The sequence below is a fragment of the Perca fluviatilis genome, chromosome 7, assembly GCF_010015445.1.
Source record: "Perca fluviatilis chromosome 7, GENO_Pfluv_1.0, whole genome shotgun sequence".
Lineage (NCBI taxonomy): Eukaryota > Metazoa > Chordata > Actinopteri > Perciformes > Percidae > Perca > Perca fluviatilis.
Genome location: NC_053118.1, coordinates 38,374,392 through 38,388,449, shown reverse-complemented (window position 1 = coordinate 38,388,449; position 14,058 = coordinate 38,374,392). Strand labels below are relative to the sequence as shown.

At 41.4% G+C, this 14,058-nt stretch overlaps 1 protein-coding gene across 1 annotated transcript; it reads left to right on the top strand.

The window, feature by feature from the left end:
• Positions 1–1,265: 1,265 nt before the first annotated feature.
• On the top strand, positions 1,266–12,788 carry LOC120563012 (semaphorin-4G-like; the record flags this gene model as incomplete). The annotated part of the gene is given in 7 exon segments (XM_039807021.1): positions 1,266–1,404; positions 2,820–3,009; positions 3,676–3,791; positions 4,715–4,878; positions 7,282–7,358; positions 8,814–9,221; positions 12,026–12,788. Coding segments are annotated over 7 exon segments (1,416 nt in total). The 3' UTR covers positions 12,421–12,788.
• Positions 12,789–14,058: the final 1,270 nt, after the last annotated feature.

Below are 14,058 nucleotides of genomic sequence, written 5' to 3'. Positions count from 1 at the left end.
TGTGGGTAGGACTCATAACCACACCTGTAGCTCCGCTCAACGCTATGCTTACTGAACTGTCAGAACCTTAACATTTAACTCTTGTCATAAAACACTGTTGTAAGCCTTTAAGGCACAGTAACTTGTCACGCCAAGTACATAACATAACAGAGTCAAACAGGACACAATACTGAACGCTTTTCAGACATAAAATTACTAAACAACCACCACAATTCACTCCAACACCAACCACCTATCACTACCACCCACCTACCACCTATACCACCACCTTTTACCTTTTCACCCCCTTTACCCACTTCTATTTAACTCCACTCTTACTTACCCACTTACCTAATTCCATTTACTCACCACTTTACCACCACCACCACCACCACTTCACTCCACCCACTTCACCCACTTATTTACTCACTTTACCCACTCCATTAACTCACCCCTACATACCCTACTCTACCCACTCCCACTCCCCCACCTAACTTATTTCCCACTCTAACTTCACCCACTTACTTCACCTTTTATTTACCTTACCCATTTCCACTTACCCACTTACTTCACTCACCCCACCTTACCCTACTTTACCCACTTCCATCGCTATTTACTTACTTACCCACTTACTTACTTACCACTTACTCACTTACTTACTTACCTACTTCCCTACCTACTTAACTGCTTATTTACTTACTTACTTATTTACTTATTTACTTACATACTTACATACTTACCTACCTACTTACTTACTTTCTTACCTACCTACTTATTTACTTACCTACTATTATGTTTGTGTAGGACTCCAACCCACACCGTGTAGCTCCGTTCACGTTGCGTTTACTGAACTGCCGCAAACCTTACATTTACCACCCTTGCCGTAAAAACACTGCTGTAAGCCTTAAAGGCACAGTAACTTGTCACGCGCAGTACATAACATAACAGAGTCAAACAGGACACAATACTGAACGTTTTTCAGACATAACACCTACTTACTTACTTACCAACTTATTTACTTACCTACTTACTTACTTGCCTACTTACTTACTTACTTACTTCAATCCAAACCACAATCTTTTTCCTAAAATGAACTGTCGTGGTGGTAGCTGTATCCCCTCTAGCCTTAACCCTGGTAAACCTTGTTGACAAAGCACAAAGTTATGCCCGTGCTACATGCAGCTAAACGGCACCAATACCCAGAGGTCCACGTTTAGCCGCCGGTAAATCAAGCAAGCTTTTTCCAAGCAGAAAATAACATGCGTGTTGTCTGTGGTGTGGTGCAGGTCCTCGGGTCCAGAATCGTCCGTGTGCGTGTTTAAGCTGCAGGACATCAGAGCGGTGTTCGCTGGGACCTACATGAACTTCGACTTCCAGAACCAGCAGTGGAGTACAGTGCTGGGAAAACACCCCTACCTGGGACAGGTGGGGAGCACACTTTCACTTCCACACAAGAGTCACATGCACATATCAGTCCCTCCAGAAAAATGCGATTATGCGATCGCATAATTCAATACGTAATCAGCCAAAGTCCGCATATATATGCAGGGGCTGCATACTTTGTCAAATACGCCACACTTTCGCCGCATAAATTGCTAATTTCCACGCAAAATATGCGGGGCTTGCATGATTTCATAATCCCCGCATTTTCGTTGCAAAAAAGTCACATATATCTTAGCAGAAAGTTGAAAAATGTTGCGTTTACTTCACATGATGAAACTGCAATTTTTGCAAGTTCCCGCAATTTCAGCGCATAAAATTGCATAAATATCATATAACATATTCCATCGCATTTTTTAAGAAAACGTGCCGCATAATCAAGGATTTTTGCCCGCAACTCTGCATTTTTCTGGAAGGACTGACATATTTAGCCACATGAAGCATTCGTACATATCACTGTTAAGGGAAAGCTCTGTATACCTGTATTTATGACTGTCTGCAGCACGTTGACAGCTGCTGTATAAGAGCGTGAAAATCCATGTAGGGAGGAGGTCGGGGGGGATGTTTGGCTCCTAAAACACAGGGCTCTCAAGAGGGGGAAGGGGGGAGGGCAGAGTTCTTGTCCCAGGAGAAGTTAAAGCTTTAGTTTAGTAACTTTTTGATATTAAAGGAACACGCCGACTTATTGGGACTTTGTCTTATTCACGGTATCCCCCAGAGTTAGATAAGTCCATACATACCCTTCTCATCTCTGTGCGTGTCGTAACTCTGTCTGATGCACTTACTTACAGTGTTGTTGTCATTGCTTAGAATTCCTCATGGGGGCGACAGAAATTACACACTATAGCTTTAATGTTTAATATGTTTGTTTATGTATGCACCTTTCACCAAGGCAAACTTCTGAGTGTACTCATGGTAACAATAAAACCTTTTCTGATCCGAGCAAATGTGCAATTTGCCATTCATTTTTGCAAAACTGGCCATATTCGAACTCTGCACAGTTGATTTCTCGCATAAAAAACGTCTCAGAAGTAAATTTAGGAATGAAATCCAGTTGTTGGTTGCAGCTACTACAAACTCCCGATCTAGATTCTAGTATTGATTGCTTTTCCTTGGTTTCCCAGAAGTTAACACTGAATTTTAAACATTACATTTTGCAGCTGAATTTGGTATATTGAATTTTTTTTACCTTCAATTTTAGATTCTGAATTTATGAACTTAGAAAAATAAAAGACCTGTGTTTTGCCAGTTGATGGACTGCCGACGCATGCGGAGTGAACGCAGCCTAAGCCCTCACAGACTTAGCGGGAACGCGCCTCAAAGTTTGTGAGTGTGGACATCAAACTGTGTCTGGTTTTTATACCGTGTGGTAAGATGTTCCTGTGTGACTCTCCCGACAGTGTGGACTGGACAAAGCTTCAGATTCTGAATTAGAGCAGGTGAAGAAGAGTTTCATGACCAGCGGCAAGGTGAAACCGGTCGGAGGCGGTCCCGTCGTGGTTTCTTCAGGGCAGCAGTACAGTCACGTAGCAGCGCTGAGGACGCAGGCAGCCAATGGAAACCCGTATACTGTCCTTTTCCTTCTTACAGGTGAGACTTTAAACTCAACACTATGCTAGGCCACCTCAACCCATGTGTAAAGTCACATTCATAAAACAGTTAAGAACCATTTCCAAACTCAAGCCCACTTTCCTTTCATGATATGGAACAAGTAATTCATGCCTTACTTACCTACTTACTTACTTACCTACTTACCTACTTACTTACCTACTTACTTACAGACTTACCTACTTACTTACCTACTTACCTACTTACCTACCTACTTACTTACCTACTTACATACTTACTTACATACTTACTTACCTACTTACATACTTACTTCACCCACTTACCTACTTACCTACTTACTTACTTACCTACTTACCTACTTACCTACTTACATACTTACTTACGTACTTACTTACTTACTGACTTACTTACTTACCTACTTACCTACTTACATACCTACTTACTTAACTTACCTACTTAACTACTTACCTACTTACATACTTACTTACCTACTTACTTAACTTACCTACTTAACTACTTACCTACTTACATACTTACTTACCTACTTACTTACTTACTGACTTACTTACTTACATACTTACATACTTACTTAACTTACCTACTTAACTACTTACCTACTTACTTACTTACTTACCTATAATGACAACAGTTTTAATCTAACAACCTCTTCTCTCTCTGGGGTTTTAGAGTCTGGATTCCTCCACAAAGTGGTTTTGTTGGCTCGGGGTGCGCATGTTGTTGAGGAGATTCAGGTTTTCTCTCAGCCTCAGCTGGTGAAAAGCATCGTCCTCTCCTCCTCAAAGGTAAAACCGCACACTCTCTGGCAAGGATGGCATATATGTAAACAACAATCTTTGACTTTGGTCCAGTATTAAGCGAGATTGCTGCAGTCAGCGGAGAAACAAGCTACAATTAATAGTTAATAGGGCAATTGTACATCTTGTATTTACGTTCACAAAAGTGCTCGTTTTGCCGCTGACAGACTCAGATTATTATTCTAAGTGTCTGACACCATTATGGAAAGGATTTCTAAGGAGGTTGACCTTTCTGTTAAAGAGTAAGATCCTTTTTTTAAAAATAAAAACATCAGCGAAATAGCGTTCGCTAAACCCACCAGACTCCATGTAGATAACAATCATTTTAGCATCATAAAATACTCTTCATTCAAAGTGGACAGAAACAAAATATAAGTACTGAAAGCCATTTTTGGTCATCTTTCCACTTTTCCAACCATCACAACTCTTTTATCTTTTTTCTTTTTTTCACAGTTTACCGATTTACATGTGAAGATATGTTCAAATCAAATCAAATCAAACTTTATTTCTATAGCACATTTCATATAAGTTAATATAACACAATGTGCTTCGTACAAAAAAGTACACTTACAAATAAAACACTTTATACATTGTATACAGAGGATATTAGGCACACGCACACAAACACACACACATGTTGGCTCTATTCATGCTAAAAGTATTGTTTTTTGGATGGAGTCTGGTGGGTTTAGCACCTCAGAGCTGTTTCTGGTTAAACAGAAAGGTCTTAAAGAGGTTGTAAAAAGCTCTATCTCTGTAGGGATCATTTCCATAATGTTGTCAGACACTTAGAATAATAATCTGAGTCTGTCAGCAGCAACAACAGAACTTTTAGTGGATGGCTTCACGCAGTGCGCTTAGATGGTTAAAATAGGGCCCAATGTGTGTAACTGTGTTCTCTGCTCCTGTAGGGAGTTGTCTACGTGGGGACATCGGAGGGCGTGACGGCGGTCCCGGTGGCCCGGTGCTCGGGCTACAGGACCTGCAGCCAGTGTGTTCTGGCCAGAGATCCGCTGTGTGGATGGAGCCGCTCCGCTGGCGTCTGCACCGCCCTGGACGCCCAGCAACACGACATGTACGGGACAAAATGTTAAATGTGTTTGTCGCTTTCTTCCTGTTGGTTTTTGTCATTTTTTTCAGCTTAAAGTGATGGTTCTGAGTAATTTCACCCTAGGGTCCTTTGCACCATGACCTCGAGCCAAACACCCCCCCAGAAGCTTTTTTCACCTGGCTCAATAGAGAGCAATGAGAGAAGCGTTATCAGCTGAATAGTTTAGCCAGGGGCTAATGGATCCGAAGTGTCTCTTAACATTACCCCACTAATAATGCCCGAAATGATACCAAAGGTCTACACTAGTATATATAGGTTATGCTCTCATAAAACGATGGATTGTAAAGTTTGTAAGTACACCAGAAGTGTATGTAAATAACACTTGCCTGCTGGCTTCTGCTCTCTGCTGTTGTTGTTGTTACTACCGGGCAGTACGAGTGCTTAGGGCCGTGTACAAATTACTACACCGAAAAGAGATGCAACAAAAATATTTATTAATTTAATGATTAAATAAGGTAATGTCTCCAAACTTACCTCAATTATAACCTGTCTCCTGCTAGTTATACTACAGTACTTACTTAAAAAAATAAGTTAGATTAATAAATATTTTTGTTGCATCTCTTTTCGGTGTTGTAATTTGTAGACGGCCCTAAGCACTTTCGTCTTACAGCAGCAACAACAACAGCAGAGAGCAGAAGCCAGCAGGCAAGTGTTATTTACATACAACTTCTGGTGTGTACTTACAAACTTTCTTTACAATCCATCGTTTTATGAGTGCATAACCTATATATACTAGTGTAGACGTTGGTATCATTTCGGCATATTAGGGGGTAATGTTAGAGACACTTCTGATCCATTAGCCCCCACGCTTAAGCTATTTAGCCAAGCTAACGCTCTACACGCTAACGCCTAACCTCCCAATGTTAGACCCAGGTGAAAAAAGCTCTGGGGGGTGTTTGGCTTCGGTGGTCAATGGTGCAAAGGACCCTGAGGGTGAATTCATCTCGAACCATCACTTTAAGGTGTTTAAATGTGCTCATGAATACATTTCCACTTTCACTACTCTCACCACTTCACTCTACCCACTCTACCCACTTCACTAGTACTTTACCAGCCCACTTACTCACCACCACTCACCACTTATTTACTCACTTGCCCCACTTAGGCCCACTTACTTCACCACTCTACTTATTAACTCCTTAGCCTCACCTAGGCTCACTTAGTTATTATTCACTTAGGCCTACTCAGCCCACCACTACTACCCCACCACTTCACTCTTACTTCACTATACCAACTACCTAGACCCACTTACTTCTACTTACCTTCACTTAGCCCACTTAACTTCACCCACCTTGCTTCTTACCCACACCCAACTTACTCACACCCAATCTACCTCCCACTTATTTCACTCTACTTAGCTCACTAGCCCGCTTACTCACTCTACTACTCGGCCCACCTCCACTTCACCCAACCACCTACCTAGCCCACCTCCCACCACCACTTACCACCACCACCTACCTCACCTACTTACCCACCTACCTACCACCAGACCCACTCACTCTACCCCACTTACCCACCTCTACTTCACCTACCTGCTCTACCCCAACTTACTCTACCACCCACCCACTCTACCCACTTTATTACTTACTCACCCACTGCCCGCTTACCTTCATTCTCTCACTACCACCACTCTTACTCACCCCACTTACTCACTCCTTACCCACCACCACCACTTCACTCACCCACTTCACTTTACTCTAGTTAGGCCTACCTACTCACCCTACTTCCCACTTACCACTGAACTTGCAACCCACACCCACCCCCCTACTTGCACCCCACTTACCCACCTGCACTTCCAACTGCACCTGCCTAACTCCACCCACCCACCACCCTACCTTTATTTACCTAACTTGAGCCCACCTTAGCCCCTACTCTTCACTTCTACCTCACCTGGCCCCCTTCACTTACCCCACGACCTACTTGCCCACTACCCACCACTCTACACTTCACCCACTTCACCACTACCTACTCAGTTAGGCCCACTCTACCCACCAATTTCACTTACACTTACCAACCACTTAGACCCACTCTACACCACCCCTCTAGCCTACTACTCACAACCCACTCACCCATACTCTACTAATAGCACCTTTACACCCCACTACCTACAGCACTGAGCCCACTTTACCTACTACCTTCACCCCATTTACTTACTTACTTACTTAGGCCTACTTAGACCTACTTACTTACTTGCCTACTTAACTACCTACCTACTTACTTACTTGTCAATGTTTTTGTCATTTTCCCCCCATTTGTGTCACTTTCTTAGATGTTTTGGGGATTTTTGCCGCTTTCTCTAAAGTTTTTTGATGTTTTATTGCTTTTTGCTTCTTTTTTTTAATGACTGACTGTCGCTTTACTCCTCAGGGCTCAAGACCTGGAGGACGGTAATGTTGAAAAACAATGTCCGGGACAAACCAGGAACAGTCTGCTCCCAGCCACAGGTAACATCTTATATACAGTACATCTTATGGGACATGTTTTAGAAACCTACTATGGGCTGAAGTTTCCTGATCTTAAGGCTGATTTATGCTTCTGCATCGTATCAACGGCGTTCCCCCGCAGACCCCTCTGCGTGGCTGTGAACCCCCCTCCGCTGTAGCTCGCCGTGCACCTCCAAAAAATGTTACCTTGCGTTGAGGCGCAGACTGTAGGACTGTGATTGGTCAACTGGTCCTGTGTGTTGATAGTCTGTGTTTCAAGGACTGTGATTGGTCAGCTGGTCCTGTGTGACTGTGATTGGTCAACTGGTCCTGTGTGTTGATAGTCTGTGTTTCAAGGACTGTGATTGGTCAGCTGGTCCTGTGTGACTGTGATTGGTCAACTGGTCCTGTGTGTTGATAGTCTGTGTTTCAAGGACTGTGATTGGTCAGCTGGTCCTGTGTGACTGTGATTGGTCAACTGGTCCTGTGTGTTGATAGTGGGTGTTTCCAGCAGCCTACTGTGCGGAGTAGCAACATGCTAGTTCACTGACATCAGCTTTGCAAATAAACTCAGACATATTTTGGTTACAATGACGGAGTTATCTGTTTGTAACGTGTCTATATGTCAGTAACGTTTTGAAATTAGCACTTCGCCAGCAAGCAGGACTTTGTGGCCAGTTGTGCTAAAGTTTGCTTGCTAACATAACATAAACTGTATGGCAGACACCTCGCAAATAACCTCAGACTTATTGCCCCCTAGTGTTATGAAGGTGAAATGCAAAGCAAGCCCGACGCAGAACTCCGAAAGGGTCACAGCGCCGTAGGAACGATGACATAGCTACGGCGTGGAGTTGACGCAGAAGCATGAAACAGCCTTAAGTGTCTCTAACACAGCGGTGTTTCCCTACGGGCCACACTGGAAGATAAAAATCACTTCAAGGGCCAGACATGTTTAGTTTATTGACATGTTTTTATTTAATCGAAAAAGTCAAACATCTTTGACTTTATTATTGCACGTCTCATATACTCTTCTCACTTACAGCTTGGTCGACATAGAGCCACAAAAAAGTAATGTAGCCATCAAAGAAACAAGGTCGAAAAAAGTTGGAAGATGCGGCAAGAAAATTTTGCCAAAATTTGCAATAAACGTTGAACAAAAAGTGCCAAACGCGTTGAAAAAAGTGACAAAAACTTCAGAAAAAGTGACAAAAATTAGGTGGGCCAAAATTTATTATGAACCTAAATTGTTATGAGGGCCGGATATAAATCTGCCAGGGGCCGGATTTGGCCCGCGGGCCTTGAGTTTGACACATGTGCGCTAACATTTACATTTTCAGTTCAGCTTTGTTTTCCCTCAAGAGGAATTTAATGCAGTTGGCGTTAAACAACAAAACAACAAAACGACTAAGCTTGGCGAGAGTTAATTTCGGATCCTGCCTCTCACGTGTTTTCCTTCTGATATTTTCTGTCCTCCAGAAGTCCGCGTTCGTCTGAACGAAGCGGTGAGGCTTCAGTGTCGGAAACCTTCCAACATGGCCGCTCTGACCTGGACTTCCTCTCGATCCGACAGCATGCCGGACAAACTCTTCATCCGCTCAGCTGACGGAAGTCTGAGCTTCCTCGCCGCTGCCGAAACCTTCGGGACGTATCGCTGCGAGGCGGAGGAAGGCGGGTACAGGGAAACAGTCGCCAGCTACGAGGTCCAGGACATCGCTCCTCCGCAGATCGCCTCGCCGCGCTCCTTCAGCCCCTTTCCCAAAGACGACCACGAGACCGACAGTGAAGACGAACCCTTGGAAGAAATTTTCTTTCCCACTGAGGAACCGAAGACTTCTACCACGAAACCTTCAGGAGAACCGGAGGACTCCGGGATGAAAGACAAAGGTTGACATTTTTTCTCAAATTATTTTGACTTTATTCTTTTTTGTCAAATTATTTTGACTTTTTTGTCAAATTATTTTTACTTTTTTCAAAATTGTCACTTTTTCTCTCAAAAATAGTTTTTTTTTTTACTTTTGTCTCATTTTTATTACTTCTTTTTTGTCAAATAATTTCTAGTTTTGTCTAAAAAATTGCAGACTTTTAAAAAAAATTAATATTTTGACTTTTTTCTTAAAACATTTCGACTTTTTTTCCGGGATGAAAGACAAAGGTGATACAGTTTCAGTTTAGTTTATTCACACGTCATCATCGTATCTTTAAAACACAATTTCAGATGGTACAATCATCTTAACTATGAAATGTGAGCGTGTTAAATATTTGTTTTCATTTATTGAGAATAAAAATCACCGTTGTCGTGTTTATCGTCAGTGGCTGAAACGTAAATCTAACTTTGTTTCAAATGTGTTTTATTGATGATGATGATAATGATGAAATATTTAGACTTTTTTTCTCAAAATATTTCGACTTTTTCTCAAAAATGGTCAACTTTTTCTGCAGCCTGGAGACCTCCTGTCGCATGCTCCTCCTGTCTCACACCTCCCGTCTTATGCCTGGCCGTGTCGAACGCTAAATGCAGATGTTCAGAATACAAAATCGTGAATTACTTTCTAAATGAAGTCACGGTTAAGTAAGTGAACATGATGCAATTAATTGAACGCTGTTTAAACTCTTGAATTAACGATAACCATACATAGCCTATAGTTGGCAGAATTGTGGATGTTAAAGGTCCCATGACATGATGCTCTTTGGATGCTTTTATATAGACCTTAGTGGTCCCCTAATACTGTATCTGAAGTCTCTTTTATATAGGCCTTAGTGGTCCCCTAATACTGTATCTGAAGTCTCTTTTATATAGACCTTAGTGGTCCCCTAATACTGTATCTGAAGTCTGTTTTATATAGGCCTTAGTGGTCCCCTAATACTGTATCTGAAGTCTCTTTTATATAGACCTTAGTGGTCCCCTAATACTGTATCTGAAGTCTCTTTTATATAGACCTTGGTGGTCCCCTAATACTGTATCTGAAGTCTCTTTTATATAGACCTTAGTGGTCCCCTAATACTGTATCTGAAGTCTCTTTTTATATAGACCTTAGTGGTCCCCTAATACTGTATCTGAAGTCTCTTTTATATAGACCTTAGTGGTCCCCTAATACTGTATCTGAAGTCTCTTTTATATAGGCCTTAGTGGTCCCCTAATACTGTATCTGAAGTCTCTTTTATATAGACCTTAGTGGTCCCCTAATACTGTATCTGAAGTCTCTTTTATATAGGCCTTAGTGGTCCCCTAATACTGTATCTGAAGTCTCTCAAAGCAGAGAAAGGGGAGGTAACCTTTCCCCTTATGACATCATAAGGAGAAGATTCCTGATTGGTCCATCTGAGCTTTCATTTTCTCAAAGGCAGAGCAGGATACCCAGGGCTCGGTTTACACCTATCACCATTTCTAGCCACTGGGGGACAATAGGCAGGCTGGGGGAACTCATATTAATATTAAAAAACCTCATTAAGTGACATTTCCATTCTATGAGACCTTTAATGCTGTCTCCATGATGTTAAGATTTGTTGTTTATTTGATGAAACCTGCGATGACTTACATTTTTTTAATTAGTCTTTATTTGCAAATTCATAACAGTAAAAAAAAGAACAAGTGTAACATAAAAATGTATGCCAAGTGAAAAAATATAGCTCAACAATGACGCCACCCACATAATACTAAAATAAATACACTTTTACAATTATAACATATGAGACCACAGAAGAGTAGGCTCCAATAAATAGGTTTCCATGCCTCCCATTAGAAGGGGATCTGATATCTAAAATTTAGATAACAGGACGTTAACCAATATTTTATTATAGGCTAAATCTTTCTAATCTTCTATAATTTTGAAAGCTGCATTTATAGATATGAAATTTGACAACAAACATTAGGATTAATATAAAATATTGGTTAACCTCCTCCTTTCTGAAATCATAAAACACTTAAAACTGCATCAGTGATTAGTTAGTTTAAGCCATAATACATAAGCGGGTTTAATTTTGAAGTCTGAAAGGCGCATTACTAAAGTGTAGGCCTCCTCAAGTGTAATATTGTGATCATACATCAACAGTTACCAACAAAATAAGTGATAATCAATCTGTATTCATATTATGGAGCAATTCGCTCTTGAAAAACAAAACAAAACAGACAAGGTCTCTAGTCTCTCCCTGTTTAGTCAGCCAGACAATTCGAGCTATAGCTAGTAGAGATCGTGGGATTTCCCAAACTGAATAAATTCCGCCCGCACATATGAACACAAAACTGCTTTGCTAGCTCCATTGTGTTGTAACTAAGACATCTGCTGAAAAAATAATTTCATTCATTAGCATGATTGCCGTACTGTTTCGTTCAAATACATCCAAAAAAACAAAGTATAAAGACATAGCGGACCAGACGCAAGCTTTTATTTTGAAAAGTCAAAGCTTGGGGAAGGCATGAGACGGGAGGCATGAGACGGGAGGTCATGAGATGGGAGCATAGACTGTATATTATTAATATATTATATTAATATATTATATATATATTATTAATATATTATATTAATAATAATAATATTCATTTAATATATAGTCTATGGACGGGAGGCATGAGACTGGAGGTCTACAGGCTGCAGCCATACCTGACTCACTTTTTCTCTCAAATTATTTCTAATTAATCAATAGTTTGAATTTGTCAAATTCAAAATCACTGTTTTTGTGCTCTTTCTCAGGTGTGCCGGGGACGACCGATTGGAGCGATGTATACCCGACCGATTTAAGAGACGAGATCGTCGTCGCCGACAAAGCCGATTCTGGGTTGAAGAACGAGATCAAGGTGACTCCCGAAAGAGACGCCAGGTTGGGGGTGGAGCCGGCTGACGAACGCCTCCGCGTCCGAGAGAAGAGCTTCTACAGCGAGCTGGTGGTCGTTTCCCTCCTGCTGGCGGCCTGCGTCTGCGTCCTGATACTCGCAGGAATCCACGTGTGGCGCCAAAGGAAAACGGGACTCAAAAAGATTTCTCTGGTCGGTTCGGAGGACGGCGGCAAAACCAACCAATCGATGGAGACCGTTCCGTCTCTGAGCAGCCCCGAGGACGCCGGGGGGCCCGAGGTGAAGGTGGAGTAACGACTCAACTCATAGTCCTACGCTGGAAGTGCCGATTGACCGAAGTTAACTCGCCATTAATCGCACATTTTCTTATCTGCTCTAAATGTACTTTAAAGGGATATTGTTCAAGTTTGTATTGCTCTTATTAACAGTGTGGGCCCATAGACTGTATATGAATGGACAGAGCATGTGTGACGTCACCCATTGGTTTGTGGAGATCTGCTATGAGTCGTCGAGTTTGCCGTTACAGGCGCTGCCACCCTGGTTGTGGATGTGACGATTTTAGACGAGAGGGAGGAGAGAGGGAGGAGCTGCTTACACTCTACGTTACACACTTTCACTGGCAATCACATCATAGCCACGCCCTAAAACACCCCCTTCTTTATCGCTGATTTTAAAATCAACAGAGACCATAATTCAAAAAATGAACATCATTCTGTGTTGCAGAAGACTTAAAACTAGAGATTGAGACCATAAACTAATTATGAAAATGTTTACTGAGGTAATAAATCAAGTGAGAAGTGGGTCACTTTCTCATAGACTCTTACAGGAACCGAACTACTTTTGCAACCGTACGTGTCGTCCCCTGCAGGAATTCAGGTAGAATGCAGGTTTAAGGCACTTCCGCATTTGCAGCACTTCGTCGAACCGGATGCGTTGTCCATTAATATTAACAGTCTATGTGTGGACTCTATTTAACGATCTAAGCGCAGGGTGTGAAATTGTGCAGGTGCATTTAGGGCGTGTCCAAATCCACTTTTGCTAGTTTGATGGTGGATGCATGGTCCTAAAGGGTTGTCCTTAGTGTCTTCATTAATCAGAGGTGTGTTTTGGGCGTAACATGCAATCAACCAATCAGAGATCATCTCCCATTCCCTTTAAAAGCCAGGCGCGTTTGAACCTTGGAGCATTGCTGTTATGATGGAGGATTTGCACCGTAATATTTTTATTTGTAATCTTCTGCATGTGTGTGTGCTGCTGTGCGTCCCTGTGTGTGTAACAAGCATATATGAGCATTTTACTAATGCTCTGTTAAAGTAACAATGAAATGCTGCGTCAGTCTTACAAACTTAAACGTCAGAAAAAGCAAAAACTAAACGTTGGAAAAAGTGACAAAAATAGCAAATTGATGTCACATTTTGTATCTGTTCTACAGAAACTTTAAAGGGATATTTCTTTAGTTTTTATGCTCCAGAGGTGTTTGAGACAACATGAACCAATCGATGGAGAGCGTTCCCTCGTAACGTCAAGAACTTCTCTCATAATCACGATACGATACATGGCTTTACAATACCGATAATATCACAATAAAGCAACTCCTCTGATACATTACGATATCATAACTATGGAGACTAAATGAAAAGGTTTAGTGCATGTTTGCTCTCTTTATTCACTGCAAGTCTAAACTGTTAACTGTTAAAGTTTTAAGTCTGTAAATTAAAATGACACGAACTACAGAGTAATAGTAGCTATTATGGATTTCTTTTATCAAATTATTTAGCCTTTTTTTCTCAAAATATTTCGACTTTCTCTTAAATTATTTTGACTTTTTTTTTCTCAAAATATTTAGTAATATGCTGTGTTACTATGGAGGGATTCTTCACTCATTCTGCACAAAAATAAAATGCCTCTTTATATTTTTCTCAGGAAATAATT